The sequence below is a fragment of the Sardina pilchardus genome, chromosome 16 (assembly GCF_963854185.1).
Source record: "Sardina pilchardus chromosome 16, fSarPil1.1, whole genome shotgun sequence".
Taxonomy (NCBI): domain Eukaryota; kingdom Metazoa; phylum Chordata; class Actinopteri; order Clupeiformes; family Clupeidae; genus Sardina; species Sardina pilchardus.
The window spans coordinates 16,083,043-16,105,542 of record NC_085009.1 but is presented as its reverse complement, the minus strand read 5'-3'; the positions used below and the strand labels follow the sequence as shown (position 1 = coordinate 16,105,542).

The window sequence follows — 22,500 nt, the reverse complement described above, 5'->3', positions numbered from 1 at the left end:
TTCACAAATGTGGAAAAACAAAGGCAAGCCAATGGCAGCGTTTTGGGGACCTCCCTTGGAGCTTAATTTTTTTTTTTTTTTTTTGTAGTTGCAAGAGAAGAGGTCCAGGTTGCACAGCAGTTTCGAGGGAGAAGGACTTTATGGGTCTGGGTGAAACCCTTAAAGGAAAAAAAAAAAATAGACACCTCCCTCCCGGTACAGAATTTCGGCATGAGGAAGTGTGTGTATAGAGACAGAAAGAGATGACTTCTAGACAGGGTGAGTGAAAGAGAGATAGATAGAGGGAGATAGATAGAGATAGAGAGAGAAAGAGAGAGAGAGAGAGAGAGCGAAAACGGAGGAGAGAAGAAAACAGGAGAAGAAAACAGGAACCCCAGGCCGAGACTTACCCCATCACCCCCAGTGGAGGGGCCCCGTGAGGGGGTAAGGTGGGATGGGGGAGAATAGGGTCACATACAGGGAGGGGCCTTTGTCCATTTCACTGCAGTCCCAAGCGGCCGCTGGGGTCATTTCACAAGAGAGGAGAAAGGGAAGGTGGGACATGTGAACACAGGCATGGAGGCACGGAAAAAAACTAAAAAAGAAACACTCTTTTTGAATTAGTCTCAGCCAACCAAATAGCTTTTCAAAAGCACCCCATTGTGATGCGCAAGCGTGTGTGTCTAGATGCTGTCGAGGACTTTTTTTTTTTTTTTTAGGCCTCAAAGACTGTATTACTTTACAAGGTGACATTCATCAAGGAGGAGCGTGTTGTTTGCTGTGGTGTCAGGAGGTTGTGTGCTTATAAAGGTTAAGAGTCGACAACCACGAGGAGACGATGGAAAACAGACACACTTCAACAGAAAGGGAGAGAGAGATATTCAGAAGAGTGAAAGAATGAGTGCGAGAGAAAGGGAAGAAAGGAGGGGGGGGAAAGGACGTTTGCACAACCAAGAAGCGTCTAGGTCTGTGAATGAGCAGCAGAGGGAGAGAGAGAGAGAAAACTGAAAGAAACGGATGTTAAAATCTCCCAACATTTCATATTTAATCTCATTCCACTGCATCACAATACAACTTAAATGATGATAAAAAAAAAAATATCAGGCAAGGTTTTTGTCCCTCACGTTTCACATTGTTAAACTGCAGTTCAGCACCTACAATAGAAAAAAAGACCCATTTACAGTCCATTACTAAGGCATTATTCACGATTAAGCAATTCCGGCCTCATACTGGGCTGGAGGTTTTCAGAGACAGAGAAGACAGAGAGATTAATTTTGGCCATGTACATGATCACAAGGTGCTGCCCTTGCTTTAAACAGCCACAGGCAAACAGGCCCACTAATTTGAACCGTTACAAAAAAAACCCTACAGTATTTAATCGGTTATGAAGTGTCCCTTCCTAGTTACAAAAACACAAAGACCAAAACGAAAACAGAACAAAAAATAAACAGTAAAAGTTTAAAGTGTTACAGACATAAATGTTCAGAGATGCCACGTTGATTTAATTACATCCTAAAATCGTGCTAATGGCAGTTTAGTGGTGGATTGCTGGCCAAAGTGGGAAATATGGAACGCTAGTAAAGGCTCCAAAGTTGTCCATATTCTCCTCTGATAGGCTATGCCCTGGCAAAAGCCTCCCGTAATAGGCTATCCCTTGATCATGCTCTCCTATAGGCTATCGATTGAGCATAACCTCCTATTAATGATTATTGACGTGCAACAGCCTCCTCTATAGACTACACATGGCCTTCTCTGATTGGTTACCCCTTGGCCATTTATTTCATCTGATAGGCTAATCCCGCTAACCCCCCCGCTAACCCTGCTAACCCCGCTAGCCCCTGACCACCCTCTTCTCTCATAGGCTAAGCCCTGCCTGGTGAGGTGCAATGCATGAGAGTCACAGTGTCTTTCAGCATTTTGGTTGGTGAAGAGGTCAGATGTTTAGGGGTAGGGGGTTTGGAGGGGGGGGAAATCCGGGGGACACTGTATTTAAAAGGGCATCCTCAGCCTACCCAATGTTAAAGTTGTACAAAAATATGCACGTGTGTATCAGTGAAGCACTTTAAGCATTTCCCTTATAGTTATATGTGTGTGTCTCGGACAGCCTTAAGCAAACTCATCACACACATACATACACACACACAAACTTAACACACACACACACACACACACACGCGCGCACACACACGCACACTCCCACAAAACATGGCCAGAGTTGTATGGCACATTAACACAAATAAAACAATAAAAAGAACCATCTGAAAGCCCAACCCTGGTTCTGGGTAAAACATGCGCTTATTTTTATTTTTTTATCTCCCATGATACTTCTACTATGAGGAAATGACCCCCTTTGCACAGACTTTAATAGCTCTCCATTTTCAAAAATGTGTCTAAGAAAAATCAAGTATCTCTCCTTCGTGACATTCATTAAACTGTCATGATTCTTCACGACATCAAAATGTAAACCAGTACAAAATTCATGGCTGGTGAATAGAGTGTAAAACGTCACACAAAAAACTAAACTATTTTAGCACTTGTGCTACATGAATGCTACAACTTGCCGTGTTTTTTCTTTCTTTTCTTTTTTTTTTTCTTTAAACAAAAAAAACACGCAAGTTGAAAAAAAGTCTAAAAACAAAGAAAGGGGAAAAAACAGGAGGAGAGGGCTGAGTGTCTCTCATGTGCACGTGGTACCAGAACCAAGGTCAGGAGTCCAGTTAATGAGAGAACAGAGGGAGCCAACCTTTTTAACACCCTAACACACACACACACCCCAACACACACACACACAGACACAAACACACCCACGGAAATCTATGAACATTCATAACATTAACATACATGACAGGCCCCCTCACACAAACAAACATACATACAAACACACATATACACAGGTAAAGACCCACTAGTACATTCACACACATTCCTTCATTCACTCACACAGCCAGTTTGCGGGTTCTAAGGGGGATGAATGGGCGCGGGGGGGTTGGTGGGAAGGGTTTTTTTTGAGGGGGGGGGGGGGTAGAGGGAGAGAAGGGGAGGGGGGGGCGGTTTCAGATCAAGAGGTCAAAGGTCAAAACACGGGAGCTATCGGTAGGGGGTCTCGGGCGTGTGCAGCGGGCGCAGGAGGGCGTCCTTGCGCCCCTGGGGCGCGGGAGGCGGCAGCGACGGCGGCGGTGGCTCGTACAGGCGGTGGTGGTGGAGCTGGTGGTGGTGGTGGGGTGTGGCCATGGCGACGGCGGCGGCAGAGGCGACAACAGGAGGGGGGGGAGCAGAGACAGGGGCAGGGGGGGCGGGAGGAGGAGGGGGCAGCGGCACTGGCCTGAGGGCGTCCAGCGTGGTGGCCATGGCGGCAGCCGTCGGGGCGGAGGGCACGGGCACCGCGCCGGCGGCGGCGGCAGCGTGGTGGGCGGCGGCGGCGGCAGCGGGCAGCGCGGTCAGGCCTTGCATGGCCAGGGCCCCCGGGGGCGGGTAGGCATACTGGTACTGGGGGTACTGCTGCAGCTGCTGGTAGTACTCGCTGTAGTACCTGCACAGAGACAGAGACAGAGAGAGAGAGAGAGAGAGACAGAGACAGAGACAGAGACAGAGACAGAGACAGAGACAGAGACAGAGAGAGAGAGAGAGAGAGAGAGAGAGACAGAGAGAGAGACAGCCACACACACACACAGGCGAACACACACAGACGCGCACACACACAAACACGCAACATTGGTGCACACAAACACACACAGACAAACGATTACAGAGATGTAACACATACACACACATACAGCACGTTTAAACAAAGTACACACACAAACACATGCATGCACACATACATACACACACACATACATACAGACAGACAAACAGACATATACACAAAAAAGGTTGTATGAACATGCATGTGTGTACAGCTTTGAAACATCTGAAAAAAACTTCAGTGAATATTAAATATTTAAACATGCCGTCTCATCAGGAAGTAACCACACATGACCACTAGGGGGCCTGATAGGAGCAGCACACAAGAACGGTGTATACAACATGTCTGTTGGAACTATTCTGAGGTATATTTGTTTACATCTATATAATCATCACTTTAGTTAGATATAATTGAGCTGTTATATTATTATATTATATATTATCTGAATAATTACACACAAATACATCCGTTTTTATGAAGAGCTGGGGACAGGTTATTATAGTCATGGTAAATTGACTCTTTGATTCATTGATGGGTATCTGAGTGTTTGCTCGAGGCTTGTTAAACATCTAAAACGGAACAACGTATGATCATCTACAATGGACTACATAAACAAAGCGTTCCCTGACTTCCCATTGACATCTTATCATGTCTTTCCTGTTTTAGACTTTAAATCATCCAGCATTCAAAATAGCCTGTAGCTACGACCATGTGGTTGTGTAAATACCAAAGATAATAACCTAATCTAACACAAACATGAGCAGGCAAAGTTGTCTGTGCCATGCAGACATCTGACAAATTACAGACTAGCCGAACAATTACTGACGATTAGTGGAGCGTCTACTGACTAGAGTGTGCAGTAGATTTGGCAACATTATCATTTCACGGAGCACAGCTGTGAGAGGTTTACATAAGCACAACATCTGTAGCTTCAAGGGCCTGTGAGTGTGGTGCACAGGCTGCTACAGACACGGCACTCTGCTACTGTTGCTCACTACTTCACTTCCGCCATGTACTGAGTTGTAATCTATATGTCCGCTGTGAAAGCGTCAAGTGCTGGTGTGTGTGTGTGTGTGTGTGTGTGAGTGTATGTGTGTGTGTAGGGTAGTAGTAGAACACAATGGGAACTGGAAGTAATGGGCAGTGGAGAACACCACACTGGTAGTGACTCCAGAGTGCGGTCTGCCAATGGGGAAGTGTGGAGGTGGGTGTTTAGCGTTTAGTGTTGCAAAATGCACTCCTACTCAAAAAGGTATCGTGATACCCGGAAATTAAAAATCCATTTTTCAGTAGTGATACCTTAACAATGGTGTTTTGATCAGATTTTAGTACAAGCAATATTTGTTATCAGTCTAAAAAAGGGGCATGTTTGATCATCTAGGCCTATTGTGTCAGCTCTATTACTGAAGTTTAGGGCTCTTGGCTTGGTATCGTTTCAGTATTGGTATCGACGTTATACGTTATAATGTTGGTATTGGGACTGACACTACCGTAATTTCCCAACTATTAGCCGCGGCTTATACATTGATTTTTGCAAAATTTCATCCGCTATGAGGTTAATACAGGGGGGCAGTAAATATGGGGTTAATACAGTATGGTTTCAGTTAAAAGCAACAAAACATTTGACTTTCTTGAAGCCCTGCGGCTCATACACAAATGCGGCTTATATGCGGGAAATTACTGTAATGAGGTAACTTACGCTTGTGTGTAGTAGTCGGAGACCCACCTGGCCATGGCGTCCTCTTCCTGGGCGGCCTCCTCACGTCCGGCCGGCGTGGGCAGCAGGGCGCGGCGCTTGGCCCGCTGGTACATGAAGGGCTTCATGACGGGGTCGGGCAGCAGCGGCGCCGACCTCCGCAGCGGGCTGCGGTCCCTCTCGGCCTTGGCGCCCGCGGCGGCGGCGGCGTGCTGCTCCACCAGCGCCTGCTGGCCCTGCGCCAGGTAGTGTGCCCGCGCGGCCTCCAGGAGCGCGTTGTGGTCGGCGGCGCCCAGGGCCGCGTAGCCCGTGGGCGTGGTGGTGTAGAGCGTGGGCGCCATGGTGTAGGCCTGGTTGACCTGCGCCGCCGCCGCGGGCAGCTCCATGCCCGGGGCGGCCAGGAACACCTGGTTGGCCATGGCCGGGGCGTAGACCTGGTGCCCGTAGCCGGCGGCGGCCGCGGCGGACGCCAACGCCGCCTGGCTGGTCATCTGGCCGTACGCCAGGGCGGGGCTCATCGAGCCGTACATCTGCGCGGCGGCGGCGGCGGCCGGGTTGAGCGCGTGGTTGAGCTGGGCGGCGGCCGCCACCTGGTTGGCCGCCACCGAGCCGTAGAGCGGGTTGGCCACGCTGCCGTACACCTGGCTGGCCAGCGCGCCGTAGACGGCCGGCGCCAGCGCGCTGCCCTCCGAGCGGGCGCCCGTGCCCGCCGTCAGTCCCGTCAGCGCCGCGTAGGTCGGGTCGAACGTCGACGTGTTGTACACCGAGTTGTGGACGCTCTGCTGCACCTGCAGCGGCAGGCCCGCCGCGGCCGCCGCCGCCGCCGCCAACACGGCCGCCTGGCTCTGGTACTGCTCCAGCGACGAGGCCTTGCCCGCCGGGCACTCGCCGGCGTAGTGGCCCTGCTTGCCGCAGCTCACGCAGGGGATCTTGCCCGTGGGCGCCTGCTTGTTGGGCTGCACTTTGGAGAGCTCCACGGAGAGCGGACGTCCCTTGAAGGAGGTGCCGTGCAGCGCCTCGATGGCCTTGAGCGCGTCCTCCTTGTTCTCCATGTGCACGAAGGCGTAGCCTGTGGAGGACGAGAGCCTGGCTGTCAGTGAGCACAGGGACAGCCAGTTAGACATCCACACAGGCGGGGGGGTGGGAAGAAAAAAAAAACAAACAACCACCACCCCAACAACAACAGACATAGGGCCAGTTTCCTGTCCATGGAGTTAGCCTGTTCCTAGACTACCGTAATTTCCCGACTATTAGCCGCGGTTTATAACCATTGATTTTGCTAAATTTCTTCAGCTATGAGGTTAATACAGGGGGTCAGTTAACATGGTGGTTTTGTTTCTTTTAACTTGCAATAAAACACTGTCCTGCGGCCTGTATATAAAATGCGGCTTATATGCGCAAAATTACTGTATGGGCTCTTCTCAACCCTCTTTTCCTCGGTCCTCCGCCTCGTTCCCACTGATTTAGATAAAGAATGATGGGGTGGCAACAAAGTCTATCCAGTGTTCTTTATAGATCAGTGGGAACCGAGGAGAGAGGGTTGAGAAGAGCCCTATGAGAGAACTTCAATGGATATTTCCATTGAAACATTTTTTTTTTTGGTCTAGCACTAGGCTTCATTCATGTACAGGATACTGGCCCATAGTAAAGTATGCTAAAGACATCTGAGACTCCAAGCTACAATGTAAACTTGGAGCACAAAGATGAGAAATTAAAGTATTATATAAATGTAATATAATATAATACAATATAATATTAAATCAATTTAATTGAAATGTATTACAACTTTCAGCTTGGAAACACTCTGATATGGTTAGAGATGGGCTGTTTGTTGCTGATTTAAATAACCTAACGGCTCAGAGCACAACAATACAGTGAACTCCAACACAGCCCCTTTATAATCTACCACCACTGCAATCAATTACACTGCTGATTCGAAACAGGAACATAAAACCCAATCATTGGTGAATTATTTCAAGTCAATACTGTACTGTACAATTAAAAGAAAACTCTAGAAGTTAATTACTGAAATAAAATAACTTGAAATACAATTAAATCTCCCATTGATTATTTTAAAACAAACAGTTTGCTTTGGTCCAAATTGGCATTAGTTTCATTTAACTTGCCAGCTGGGTTGGATAATATAAAATAATCACTTGCAAAATGTGAAAGATGCTCTCACTCTGCCCTGTTAACTAGACCATCCTACTAAGAGGTCTAAGAATACCAGGGTGGCACTCTGACCTATATGAATGAGTTTAAAAAGGGGAGTGACAAGGTCTCCTCAGACAACTGTTCATGTCTCCTGTCTTCCCCCTACAGGAATTTGTGGAGGAGGAACATGAAACCACACGTCTAAGCAGCCACCTCTCAGAGTTAAGAATGGCTACGCATCATTAGGGGTGGTCTACGGGGGGGTTGTGGTCCACAATATCGAGTTTTTACTTTTTGGTAAACAAAAAGGTTTTGTTCTGCAAATTGAGATTTTTCGGGGGGCGAGCGAGCGTGCCTGCTGGATGGTGGAGTCAATCAGTTACCAGGCAGAATAGGCCTGACTGAGACTGGAAAGAAGTCTTTACCTTTAACAAAAATACTATCACATATGACCAAAAGAACATGCTGAACATGTACCGAGCAGCTTTAGAACTTCTTAGTGAGGGAAACAACGTGTTCTTTCTACCAATACTGCTGTACCATTGTACAAAATGTTTTATCTTGGCCTTGTCATGTTCTCAAAGTTACTCATCTGCTGATAAATGACAGGCGCTAGCAACAGTTACAAGATCATCAGCAAGTGAGGTCAGTAAGAAAGACACGAGACAGTCCTAACGGAATAAGGTAGCTATAGAATGATAGAACTATAGAGAGGTGAAGACATCATGGTGTCTACACGGCCTCCAGCTGTCCCAAGGCTTTTTATAGAGACTTCCCTCAGTCAGGTCCAGAGACAGGCTGACTGCAGAATATCCTCCAGCCTCTAACACCCAGCCCCCTCCGACACACAGACACCTCCTCAACGCTCCCTTCAGCTCCCGAGAGTAACGCCCAAGAGACCCGACTGACGTCTCTGTCTTAGTTAATGCCCCAAATCCGATCGTTTAGCCTCAGCCGCCACATCACTCCACCCCTTCCCAAACCCCCTTAAGGGGACTCATTCATAGGGCATGATGGGAGCTGTTACTTTCGGCGCGGTGAGTGAGTAAGCAGGCACGCCGAGCAGGCAGGCCTGGCGGTCAGACCTAGAGTGCGCTCCCACCCTCGCTCGCTCGCTAGCGGCTCGCTAACGGCGCGCACGCTCGCTGGCCTGACGGACAGGGTTCAGAGAGGGCCCCGAGGCCCGTAAGGAGATGATTCGGGGGGGCCAAGAGCGGGGGAACTCCTCTTTATTTTTGGCACCCGTCTCTTGACACTCAACGAGGGGGGGGGTAGAGCATTAGCCTGGCTACAGTGCAAGGAAAGGACTCTGCTTTCAGAGAAGGGGTGAACAGGGTTGGAATAGATATCGCTCTCTCACACACTCTCTCTCTCTCTCTCTCTCCACTGCAATATATAAATATTGAATTGGACCTCAAATGACTCGACAGAAATATGGTACCATACGTTAGCCCCGAGCAGAGAAAAGGTCTGCTCCATAGATATAACAAATTGCACATGTCTTCTAATATAATAAACTGGTCTCAACCCTTCCTGAGGCCAACAGACAGGCCTTGCATTCTTTTTTTTTCTATCATATAAGTCCAGTCAATAATTTACCAGCAGTGTTATCTCTGCAGGCAATTACAAGATGGCCTTCCCCTGTTGACTTACCACAGTGAGGGCTCTCAAACCATCTTACTTTTTAAAAAATTTTTTTTTAAAGAAAGCACTATGTCTTCAGCACTGAGGAAGACCCACCAAACAAGACACTACGAGACTCCAAACTAAACTGTTTGGAGCCGACCCCAACCCAACCCAACCCAACCCCCTTTGATGTGTTCTATCTACTACCAAATAAAGCCCCCAGAAGATCCTCACCTTTGACCTTGTCGCACTCCAGCACTTTGCCAAAGGTCTGAAAGAGCTCCTGGAGGTCTTCGGTGGTGCACATGCCACTCAGGTTGCCCACAAACACCTTGGTCGAGTGGAGCGGGCGCCCGCGCGACTCCTCCACCACCAGATTGCGCCCGCGGAACTCGCGGCCGTTGAGCTCGCGGATGGCGCGCTCGGCGGCGCCCTGGCCGGCCAGGTGCACGAAGGCGAACTGCCGCAGCACGCTGCAGCTGACCACCTGGCCGTACGACTCGAAGATGGCCGAAAGCTCCTCCTGGCTGGTGTCCAGCGGCAGGTTGCCCACAAAGAGCTTCACCGTGTGGCTCTTCTCCATCGCTCTGTGTACGGAGGTGGGGGGGTGGGGGGGGGGGGGGGGGGGGTCAGGGGAGGTGGAAGTGAGAGTAGAGCGTTAGAGTAGGAAGTGGATGAAGATATTACAGAACAGAGAGCGATAGAAAAAAGAGAGATTGGGACCGAAAGGGTGCGGAGCAAGTGTGTATAAAAAAAAAAGATCCTGATAGTAGAAAGGGAGAGAGAGATTTCAAAAGGAGTGAGAGGGATGGAGGGAGTAAAGAAAACAACAGCGATTGGAAGACATGCAGGAGGAATTTGGCAGAGGGAGGAGGGACTACTAGGGAAACGTTTCAAAACGCAAACAGGTGAAGATCGTGAGTTTCTGGACAGGCAGAACTAGGAACAGACTGGCCTACAGAAATCTGAATGAATCAATAGATAGCAGAAGTTGACATCTGCCAGATGAAGAAGCAGAAAGCAAGAGAGCAAGAGAGAGAGAGAGAGAGAGAGAGAGAGAGAGAGAGAGAGAGAGGAAGAGAAGCATATGCAACAAAGGGGATTTCAAAATAATACAACTACTGTCTGGGGACTGCCGAGGTATTTCTTAAAGTATTTATATTAAGGCCTAGGAGATTCCTCTTCTGACAAGATATGTCTGTGTTTGAGTCCATTCTTCTTAGATGAGACCCACATTAGGCTACAATACCCTGGCCTATTCTATTCAGGAATGTGCTTACTGGAAGAAGTTACAAAAATGTACTCATATAATCATGTTTTCCTGGTCCAGTGGACAGCTTTCACGCGCTATTCTTGCAGCCAGTAGTGCAAAGCTCCATTCATTTTTATAAGGGACTGGTTAATTATCAATTCATAAAGAATGGTGGCCTTGACTGGGGTGATTTACAGCACGCGTTCTGCATAGACTTAAGTTAAATGAGTCACGGCCAAAGATCCACAGATAGCGATAGACAGTTTTGCTACAGTTAAACAATACAATGGAATGATAAGCACGGTCCCATCCTATCTGATGACGCAGCGGGTAGAAAGCAAACACGTTGCTTCGTTCATTCATGGCCAATGGAGACTGAATGAATTGGCACAAAAATTGGCGGATAACGTAAATGACACGAAACCTTACACTGAATATGCGGTGAATAACAGCTGTGCGTGCCACAAACTAAAGAATGCAAGCAAAACGGGGTGCCTCGACAGTCTATTGATATCCTGCTGGCGTCAACAACTCGTTGGGAGCCACGACCAGCATAGCTTAACTGGGGTATGTGGTAAAAGCAACAAGAGAGTTGGGGAGTGATTTTACTTAGCATGTGTTAAAATTGCCACATCCTCGAGCGCAACACGGGAACAATAGCTTAGCTAGGAAGTAACCATTTAAAAACCATCATCAACGTTCTCTACCCGCAACATTGTAGCACTCAATTCCCATAGATTTTTTTCTCGGGTTAAACAACTGGATGAGTCATCTAGTAAAAACAAGATTTGGGGTATCATGACTTCCCGATCTCTCTCTCTGTCGCTAAACGCTGTAGCGACGCATTAAATCCTGGTTTGCTACACCTACGATACAGATACATCCCCATGCCAAACCATTCTTTACGATTATTTTGTATTTTTTAAACAGCAGCTAAAACATGAATATAGACAAAAAATGGGGAGGAACACAAAACCTTCCATCTTACCTAAGCGGTGCAGGCTCTCAAAATGGTCGGCTCACTTCCGTTCTTTCGAAAGACAAGCATTCCTTACCAATGAGAAATGACTGAGGCGACACAACCGAAGTCCAGCTGTCGCGTACTCACCGCCGCTGGTGTAGCGAGTGTATTTAACGTTAGATCATCTCCCTTTAAAAGTGACAATTGGTTTTATTTTTATGTGGCTATATTATATTTCATATTTTGAAACACGTCGACATTATTCATAGTTGCGAGATGTTGCTGTATTGGTAGCACGTTATTGCCTATATTCGCCTGTGCGTAATGTGAGGTTGCGTGTAATTTGAAGTGACTTGAAATGTTGACAGACTGGTTGGCAAATATTTTATTTATTAATTTAAAAATACAATCACAAAGCGCTGAATTACAAAATAATGACACTTCATTATGGTACAGCTATGGAACAATATTTGTTCTCATCATGACAGCAAACAAAGCAATAGTGCTCTCTGACAACTTGGGAGATTTGAAAGTCAAGGAGAAAAATATTAATTTATTTTTTTGTTGTCAAGCATAGGCCAAGCTTTAATCATCAACAGAATTTTTCCAACACCCATCTTTTGGTTGCTTCAGGAATTCAGTGAAAAATGTCTCAAAAAATATATCAAATTCAGCCCTAAGCCCCTCTCTCCTAACTTTTGGTTTGCATTACAACAGTCTAAGATGGCAAACATCTGGAGTTGGTTATGAAGCACAACTCAACTCACATGCCTTTCTCCAGTTCCCCCGAGAACTGCATTTGAGACCAACGGAGAGATGCTCATAGCAAAGGGGAGACAAAAAATAGTTGTGGAACATCACCAAATCACTCCATTTTGAAATGAAACATCACCAAATCACTCCATTTTCTTACAAACACATGTACACGCAAATGCGCACACACACACACACACACTACACACACTCACACACACGAGGAGACAGACAGTGATCAAGAGCGGGAGAGAAATGTTTTGTACATTTTCTTTTCTCATGGAAATGAGTGTCCATTGTGGAATTTGCAGACCAGTGGGGGATCTCATAAAGACCATCTGAGTGGAATGCAGTGCTTTAGGCCAGTACATTAAAACTCCGAACATGGGAATCTCTGGCCTCTCCACTCTCTGAGACACTTTATAGTCAGTCACACACTCATTCACACCAGTGCAAAGTCAGTTTAGTCTCTCTTTCATTGTTCCTTACTCTTTCACTACCAGACCTGGGGTGCATTTCAACTATGTGGTTTAGTGACAAACCTGGGTGAGATCACTTTGAGGAAGTGGTAAACCCACTAATAGAAGAGTCCTATGGCTTCATTCTCTTTTAGTCAGACGTTTACTACCCAGGTTATCACTAAGCCACATGCTTGAAATACCCCCCAGAGCAACTACACCAATGGATTGAGATAAATATTCTTGCTGTTCTGTTAGACACTTAGGAATTCTGGGAAGTGTAGTCATTGTTCTGAGGTTAATGTTACATCTACTGTACATCTTGGGATATGATCACGAGACAGACGTGGAAAACTCCGGCTTCAGTGAGTAAAATTCCAACCACATTTTGTTCCAACCTTTCACTACACCAGCTGGGTCAAATTAGAGCAATTCTTCAGCAACCATGTACATGGTAGGACTTTAACTTTCTTAAAGTCGGAGGTTTTCCACCTCTGTGCTCAGGTGAGATGAGGCGAGGAGAGGTGAGGAGGTCACAGATTGGCGCTCGGGGCGTCGGACTTCTGACGACCTTTCCCGGCGATGGGGCGATCTCTCTCCTCCCACAGGGTGACTCCATCACAGGCACAGATCTTTTTGGTGTTCTGGAACAGGCTCGCAGAGCGAGCGATGATGCCACAGGCCAATCTGTATGACGCACGCACGCACACACACACACACACACACACACAGAGAGAAAGAGAGAAAGAGAGAGAAATAGCACAGGCATCTCAAGACAACTTTCCATTCATTTAAACACGTTCCACATGTTTGCCGTTTGTCAAATCTCTGCATGGGGCTGGAAACAAAACAGAGTCTGAGTCAGAGACGGGAATATCTGATGATCTTCAACGTTAGAGTGGGTGTTAAGAGTTTGCATACTGCTCTGTCAGTGGTTTCTTTCAAGTACGCTTCTGATTTACGACTCCAAACTACCCTTTCTGGCACAGGTTTTACAGAGGAACATTCCTGGAAGCTAAGGGCCTAAGATCGTGAATGTGCGTGTGTGTAAGTGTGTGTGTGTGTGTGTGTGTGTGTGTGTGTTGGAGAGGTCACTGGTCAAATATGTGGTCAAACAGAGCACAAGGTAGTATGGGGGGGGAGGGGTGTAATGTCCACATACTGTGCATTCATGTACATGCACGCGCGCACACACACACACCGACACAGACACACCGACACACACACACCCACACACACACACACACACTGCTCATACCTCTCTCCTGAATTCCCTGTTATCTTGGATAAGGGGTGACCACCTTTCCCCAGGTCATCCTCCCCAGAATCCACCACCAGAGATCGACCAATGACATCCCAGACCTGGAAAAGACACCCGCCAATCACACATCAGATCGATGGTGCCATAGGGACAATGAGTCATTCATTATCGAGAATATAGGAATCATTGACAAACCACATAAACTGAGGATACACAGTATGCTGTGTCTCTTCCAATCAAAAAAGCTTATTGATTTCACTGATTCATTCCCTGTCAGTCACTTTTGGTTGAAAAACACTAGTAGGTAGTTGTATGTAAATAAAACGTCATTAGTATAACTATTACCAAAATATCATATATGCTGTTTGTTATACTGTGATTCTCTGTTATACTTCATAAGTACAGTATACCTTTATGACTTCTTTCAGTGTTTGAGTTTCAGCCTACAATTGAATGTTTAATTTTTCAAAGGGGCTTGGGACTTTTGCGGAATATAATTGAAGACAGCCTACATAAAATATTTGTTTCCTGCTGATACAAGGGATCTTTTGTTTACAACCACGAAGGGGAACGCATCAGGAATGTCCCTGACTTTGGTAGAACAAGATCGATTTCTAGACATTGTGTGCCCTCTTTCTACCTCTCTCTCTGTGTGTGTGTGTGTGTGTGTGTGTGTGTGTGTGTGTGTGTGTGTGTGTGTGTGCCCTTCATAATGTTTATGTGTGCATATGAGTGTATGTATTATATTTCTGCTGTGTGCGTGCGTGTGTGTGTGTGTGTGTGTGTGTGTGTGTGTGTGTGTGTGTGTGTGTGTGTGTGTGTGTGTGTGTGTGTGCTACCTTCAGCTGCGTGTCCTCCAAGCGGAAGGAGGCCCGCCCATCGGGCCCTGCCTGGATGTTGCCCAGGTCACCCACGTGCTGCAGGACAGAGAACAGACAACAAAGTAAGCATGCAAAAATCACAGCAGCAAATCTAAAACCCCATCTCTCGCTTTCAATCTCTCTCTCTTTCTCTCATCTCTCTCCCTTTCTCTTTCTTGCTCTCTCTCTCTCTCTCTCTCTCTTTCTCTCATCTCTCTCCCTTTCTCTTTATGGCTCTCTCATCGTCTCTCTCTCTCTCTCACTGGCCCAAAAACCTTCCCCTACGGAGTCAGATGGACTAGAAATGCTGTCCTCAAAGACTCATCCAAGCTTCCGTATGGGCTGGTTCTGATTTCACCTCTCTAGCATACTCATGTACAGTAATTTCCTGTGTATTAGCTGTATTGTCTAAAAGCCGCAGGACAGTGTTTTATGCTAGTTAAAAGAAACAAAATCATATTAATACCATATTAACTGCCCCTGTGTATTAACCTCATTGCCTCATATGTATAAGCCGTGACTAATAGTTGGGAAATTACGGTATGACTGCTAAGACGACATCAGTGTAACTTGTTATGGCCAGCTAGTGGCTGAAGGCACTGACCAGTACTGACCAGTACCATTCATTGTCATTTCAGACTGAAAACATCCATCCACCTTTCATTCTGTCCAATTCCGTTTGTGAACCTGTAAAGTGCTTGTGTTTGGTTGTGTCCTGCGACAGAGATTTAAAGAACTCGCAGGGAAGCTTACGGCGTAACTGAGCGGTGCGTAACTGAAGCGTTCCGTTCGCGTACCATCTGCTGCAACAATTAGCTTCCAATATAATCAATGGAAGTAGCTACACCTGATAGTGGCGCGTATGTTAGAAAAAAATAGACATCTCTAAAATGTTTTGGGTTTTTTTACGCATTGCGAACGGAAAGCTTCAGTTACACACCCGCTGTACTGCAGCTTCTCTGTTGCACAGCATGCACAAACCCTTCAAGAACATTCTATCTTTTCTATCCCATAATCACAGTTGCGACACGGCGCCTCTGAAAAAAGCTGGCAACCGTACCCTCTCAGAGTCCTGTGGTCCGCCGTGTGGTTTGTCGTAGGGGTTGTAGTGCTCGCCACAGCTGGGGAAGGAGTAGAGAAGGAGAGAGAGAGAGAGAGAGAGAGTAGAGAAGGAGAGAGAGAGAGAAGGAGAGAGAGAGAGAGAGAGGGCAAGAGATTGCGGTGATTAACCTCTTCATGAGACCTTTCAGCACCGAGAGCTGATTCAGGCCGCTTCAAAGGTTCTCATTGTTCTCCAACCACACACACACACACAAAATCTGAGAAAATGCTGCCATTTTATCCTATTAGGGGCTGGTTTGTGGAGTGTGCGTGTGTGTGTGTGTGTGTGTGTGTGTGTGTGTGTGTGTGTGTGTGTGTGAGAGAGAGAGAGAGAGAGTGTGTGTATCAAGAGTATATGGGGGTATAACTATTCTAAATGTGTTTATAGCTAAAGAGGAAGAGAGGGAGAGATATAGGGTATGTTTATGTTTCATAGAGCATACAGGACCAATAGAAAGAGAACAGGACAGGAGAGAGTGAGCGTGTGTGTGTGTGTGTGTGTGTGTGTGTGTGTGTGTGTGTGTGTGTGTGTGTGTGTGTGTGTGTGTACTGAAGGGGAAAGGGGAGATAACCTTTCCATCAGCTTCAAAGTAAAGCTGCCAAATCCGGTTGGAAATCCTCTTAAGCTAATCAATTCTCTTCCTCGTTCACTCACATCAGCAAGAGGAACTGATGAAATCTGAAACAGATTTCACACACACACACACACGCACACACACACGTGTGTGTTTGTTTGTGTGTGTGTGTGTGTGTGTGTGCTCACACATGTGAGTGTGTGTGTTTGCAGACATTTTGGGAATAGATATTAGAGTGTTTTGTTTCACAAAGGGGATATTTGTGTGGCTAAAGCATGCATAAATATAGACTGACAAGGCCATTGTGCAGTCATTATACTATGAGCGTGGGTGTCTGACGGCTCTGCAGTGTGCTGAATTGTATGAGAGTGTATGTGTGTGTGTGAGTGTGTGTGTGTGTGTGTGTGTGTGTGTATGTGTGTGTGTGTGTGTGTGTGTGTGTGTGTGTGTGTGTGTGTGTGTGTGTGTGTGTGTGTGTGTGTGTGGTGGGGTTGATGTCAATAGCATAGTACAGCCCAGCAGGAGAACACATAAATAAACATTAGTAGAGGCCATGAATCAGATCGTTAAGATCGACACCAACACAAGGCAAGACTCAGTAACCACCATAGTAGTAAGAACTTCTCCCGAACAATTAGCTCCTATCCTATACTTCCCCTACACCCACAATACACCCTAGTGGTAATACTAAGAATGACTTCTCATGAACTGATTATGATAAAGGCCCGATCACATTACAGGCGGCATGCGCTATGAAACCCATTCATTTCAATGGGTTGAGAGCGCAAAAACAGGTCTGCTGCTGTGCTCAGCAAAGCGCAGCGCCGGCGGCATTTTGCCGATTTGCCGCTGTTGCGCGTACCGCGGTCAAAGTTGAAATATGTTGAACTTTGACCGCGGCGCACTGTAAGTGAATGGTCTTTTGCGCTGAGCCCAGCAGTAACCATAGAAATAGGAGCGGTAACAGCAACAAAAATCGTAGAACGTTATCTCAACCAAGAGCAACCTAGCGGTGGGCGCAGCGCATGCCGTCTATAATGTGATCGGGCCTTAAGGCTGAACACAATGAGGGGCGTGCCCTTTGGAAGTGTGCCCAGCCCCATCAGGGCCTCATTTTTCATTTGGAGATTGCAGACGTACTGTAAGTCTGCTCGACTGTTGACGACTTGACAGGGCTGTAAATTGGAACTGTCCCTCAAAGCTGCTGTTGGAGCCGAGGGAAGGTGTTAAACCCTGCCCTGGATCGGACATGTGGAATGTAAAACAAAAGAACGTAAAATAAAATAAAAATACCAGACAGACATGTTTGTTTGATGCTATCTTGTACTGTCATCATTTTCTAAGTCACCATTCTCTCTACTGATACCCCCCCCCCAAAAAATTTTTTAAATAAAATAAAATAAAAAATATATAAGGTCCTAATTTAAATGCTAGGGAACGTGTAAAGTCTGAAGTATAACTAAAGCTTGCTTAATAATAACTAGGTAAACTCTATCTAATACCAAGAGAAAGATCCTAAGCACATCTAAAAGTTATCTCATGCCACATGACGCTGTATACAGTAGTTCATGCACAAGAACTTTGCTCATGGACTGACTTTGCCCAGCATTTAAATTAGAGGCCTACAGAGTAGGAGCCTGGTGAAGTACAATGCAAATGATATTCTAAGACTATAACGATGTAAAAATGAATAGGATTTATTTATTTGATTCATGCATTTGCCTAGCCTGGGTGTTCCCATGCTGCCTTACGTGTGATTTGATTCACGCTGCTAAGAACAGGAGGGAAAGCAAGGCGATGATGAGCTATGCACAGACGCATTTGATAGTCATCCATGGCGCCCAATAAACGGATCTGGGTATTTTTTCAAATACGAGGAAAGGAACGTTTGGTTCCCAGACCACGTCTCATTGAGAAGTGGTGGCGCTAGCCAGGCTAGCATTTGCCTGCTATGTGTTCAGCTCTGTAAGCAGTTTCCAGATGACATAAGAAACGTCCCAACTGCTGCCAGTTTTAAATTAAGATTTAAGATAAAATTAATCTCAGTGGTTATCTCCTAGCCTGATCAAGTGGACTTATTTTCAATCAATATCAGTCTGTGTTTTATGACTTTTATTGATGCATTTTATTTTACATATGTAATCATTTGCACTTTACGACTTTTTATTGTGTATTTTATTACCTTTCATTGTGTGCTTTCTGTCTGGTAACACAAATCTAAAAAAGACATTAAAATGCATACGTTACCAGACATAAAACACACCATTAAAAGGTAATAAAATACCATTTCCTTTCCCCTTTCATTGATTTGTCCCTCCTGCTTTTTTTCCTAAAGCACATTGAGCTTCCTTGTGTATGAAATACACAGTACAAATAAAACTGCCTTGCCTTTTGTCAGCCTTTTCTCTCTCTAACTGGTCCCCCACTCAGTGCGTACAGTACAGTACAGTAGACCATCTTTACATTTTTTCGCTACAAAATGGTGATCCACTTACTGCTCAGCAGGAGAAGCTAATTATGCTCTCTGTGGAGGTCCACATCAAACGCTCGCAGACTTGCTGACTTATGGCTTCAGATCTTTACATGCCCTTGGTAATTCACATAGAAGCCTATTTCCGATCTCAGACATTCGGCTAAAATGGATTCAGATCCCATATGTATTTATAGGGGCGAGTTAACCAGCTAAAAGAGGTGAAGTTTACCAGTTACATATCCACTTCTGTTGATACATAGCCTACAGTACAAATGTGAAAGTGTGTGTGTGTGTGTGTGTGTGTGTGTGTGTGTGTGTGTGTGTGTGTGTGTGTGTGTGTGTGTGTGTGTGTGTGTGTGTGTGACAATGTAGAAATTATCCATAAAATAGGTGCTGAAATTTGCAAATCAGGTTTGCAGCTCAGATTGCATGTCATCCATGTGTTTGTGCATGTATGCATGGGCGCGTGTGTGTGTGTGTGTGTGTGTGTGTGTGTGTGTGTGTGTGTGTCTGTAACAATGTAGAAGTTATCCATAAAATAGGTGCTGAAATTTGCATCAGGTTTGCAGCTCAGATTGCATGTCATCCATGCGTTTTGCATATGTGTGTGTGTGTGTGTGTGTGTGTGTGTACCTGAGACAATCCTGCGTGAGGTCTCCCAGGTGATGCACGTGCAGGCCGTGGGAGCCAGGCTGCAGGCCGTCGACCGTGCCGTCGATCAGACAGCGCTCCTCGGACAGCTGCAGGAACCGCACCACCCCCTGCACAGGCCCACAGCCAGACAGCATGGCCACGGCAGCGCCCAGGTCTGATACACACACACACACACACGCGCGCGCACACACACACACAGAGAGACGCACACACACACACACAATACACATAATACACATGAGCATATGTACATAGGGACGTACACCACACAAACACACCCACACAATACATATAAAGGCTAACATACACACACACACACACACACACACATATATATACATATATATACACACATACACACATCAAAAACATGGTAATGAGGAGAACAAATAGAAAGAAAGACAAACAGAAAGGAAGAAAGGAGACAGAAACACAAACAATAACTGCTCCCCTATGATGCAGAAGATCCAACAGAACACACCTGATAAGAGCTATAACCTACAGTACATGCTCTGCCCTCGCAGTGTTTTCTTTGGGTTTCTGCCAACGCAGAGTTCACTGGAGACACCCATGACTAGACAACTCCACACCTCCTCACTTTTCACTGTGAACCCAAACTAACTCGCAATGCTTGTCCAGTGGCCATGAGGGCCCAGGTTTAGGTCTGGCCTGAGGTCATTTCTCCATCCCCTGCTCTCGCCTACTCGTTTCCTGTCCACGGGCCAGTCAATAAAGACTCAGAAAAGACAATACATGAAATAGAAAAGCACTCAAAACATAAACCTTCCTTGAAAATTTCCTTGATATTTTGCGAACAGACAAACAGACAAACAGACAAACAGACAGACAGACAGACAGACAGACAGACAGACAGACAGACACAGACAAACAAACAAACCCTGATGAAAACATAACCTCCTTGGTGGAGGTAATGAATGAATTAATGAATAAATAAAAAAATTCAATAAAAATTAAAAAGAAAAAGATGAATAATGTCTCCTGGTTGCCAACCAAGAAGAAAGTTTGAAATGTCCAACGCTCAGTAATTTAAAACTTGAATAAAAGACAGTGGACTATCCAAGTAAAGTGTGCCTCAAATTAGCCCCTTAAAAAAAGCATGGCTTCACTTCACTTCCTCACTGGGCTGTAACAACTGTTATCTGTTATTGGTGTAATTGTGTTATCAACATCTCCCATCGCTCTGTGACCACACACAACAGAGGAAGAGGAAAGGCAGAGTGAATAGAAGCTTCCGGAGGGACTGGAGGCAGTGTTGCCAGATTGGGCGGCCGGGTGCCCGCCCAATTGGGCTTCTTTTTCACATCGTTCGGCGGGGGGAAATAGCTGTATACAGTAGGCGGGCAAATAACATTTTGAGTTCAATGGTTCTCTATGAGAAAAAACATTATTAGCCGTTTTTTTTTTGCTGAAGACGGCGGGGTGATTGGGCGGAAATCAGTCAACCCGATCTGGCAACACTGACTGGAGGCCCACGGCACTCAACATACATACAAACACACACACAGTACACACACACAAACACAAACACAAAAACAAACACAAACACACACACACACTCACTCACCCTGCTGCCCGCTGCCGATGCCCTTGAGGACAGCGCGGCGTCCGGTGCTCTCGATCAGCTGTTGCACCTCCTGCGCCGTCAGAGACGCCTCCACCAGCACCTGCTCCTTACCCAGGTCCACCTGCACCGCCTGGACCCCTACACACACACACACACACACACACACACACACACACACACACACACACACACACACACACACACACACACACACACACACACACACACATTACACACACACACACACACACACACACACACACACACATAAAGAAATATTGAATATTGAATAAATATTCATATGTTTGAGAAAATAATGTTTAATGTTCAATGACATTAGTTGTAAACAGTATACAATAGTATAGCCTTGTATACACCATAGTGTGATGTGTGATGTGTGTGTGTGTGTACAGTGTTTCTGTACACTGTACAGTCCCAATTAAAAAAACAATTCTTAATCGTATAACGCATAATGTGTGCCATCTGTTCTGTGTGGCACTGGTCCATGTGAACTCCATTTAGCACATGTGTCATTCATGTGCATGCAGAGATGACTTGACTTCACTGACATGAGGCCTTTATCTGTATCAACATACCATCTCAGCTCAGCATAGATACTGCACATACACATTCACAGGGTAATTCAAGGATCCTTACATACTCGTGGACATCTGTCTGATTATACCTAACCATACTTCCTAACGACACACAGACACACACACACACACACACACACATGACATGCCTGCAAACAAGTGTAAAGAATCGAATTTCCACACTGGAGCAGCAGCATCTGTTCCAGAGTCAGCTGAGCTATGATATGCATCAGGGAGAGGACAGGGGCTCAGTGTGGGTCTGTGGGGCCCCCTTGACACCGTAGGCTCCCCCGCAGTGGGTGACTGGTGTTAATGGATGCCTGACCTAACTGTGAGTGTATAATGAAAGCACTATGCAAGCAAGTCCATTGTCATGATAGTCCTGCATAGCAGGGGCTGAGTATTTCACTGGGATAATGCTGTTGTGAATAACTGAGAACAGAACCTAAATATATGAAATTGCAAATGAGTAACTCGAGGATACATAGTAATTTTCAGTAATTAGTAAATTCCTGTGTATAAGCCGCAGGACAGTTTTTTATGCAAGTTAAAAGAAATAAGACCATATTAATATACCATATTAACTGCCCCCCTCCTCTGTTTTACCTCATAACTGAATACATTTGGGCAAAATCAATGTATAAGCAACGGCTAATAGTTGGGAAATGATGGTTATTTCATAAATGACTATAAACTCACCTGGCTGATTCTCCAGCGTGCTGCGCACCGCGTTCACACAGCTATCGCAGGTCATCTGCACAGCAAACTCCAACTGTGGAGAAGAAGGAGAATATTTGCAGCCTCTGCCTAACCTCAAGTTCATTATCAACC

At 46.0% G+C, this 22,500-nt stretch overlaps 2 protein-coding genes across 6 annotated transcripts in view; both read right to left on the bottom strand.

Annotated features, from left to right (window-relative positions):
• The window catches only part of rbm14b (RNA binding motif protein 14b), a 15,435-nt gene extending 3,952 nt beyond the window's left edge, over positions 1-11,483 (bottom strand). For 2 of the 5 annotated variants that reach the window (XM_062516268.1, XM_062516269.1), the window contains exons 1-4: positions 11,381-11,483; positions 9,375-9,727; positions 5,364-6,450; positions 390-3,508 (exon numbers count right to left, since the gene is read on the bottom strand). In XM_062516268.1, the coding sequence (XP_062372252.1) occupies positions 3,067-3,508; positions 5,364-6,450; positions 9,375-9,723 (1,878 nt within the window). In that variant the 5' untranslated portion in view covers positions 9,724-9,727; positions 11,381-11,483 and the 3' untranslated portion in view covers positions 390-3,066. The remainder of the gene's footprint in view (positions 1-389; positions 3,509-5,363; positions 6,451-9,374; positions 9,728-11,380) is intronic. The other 3 variants (XM_062516272.1, XM_062516270.1, XM_062516273.1) reach the window with 3 other exon arrangements.
• Positions 11,484-11,723: 240 nt separating this feature from the next.
• The window catches only part of LOC134059772 (copper chaperone for superoxide dismutase), an 11,763-nt gene continuing 986 nt past the window's right edge, over positions 11,724-22,500 (bottom strand). The window contains exons 2-8 of the mRNA XM_062516267.1: positions 22,369-22,441; positions 21,074-21,211; positions 19,468-19,642; positions 15,746-15,806; positions 14,665-14,742; positions 13,823-13,926; positions 11,724-13,251 (exon numbers count right to left, since the gene is read on the bottom strand). Coding sequence (XP_062372251.1) covers positions 13,098-13,251; positions 13,823-13,926; positions 14,665-14,742; positions 15,746-15,806; positions 19,468-19,642; positions 21,074-21,211; positions 22,369-22,441 — 783 coding nt within the window. The 3' untranslated portion in view covers positions 11,724-13,097. The remainder of the gene's footprint in view (positions 13,252-13,822; positions 13,927-14,664; positions 14,743-15,745; positions 15,807-19,467; positions 19,643-21,073; positions 21,212-22,368; positions 22,442-22,500) is intronic.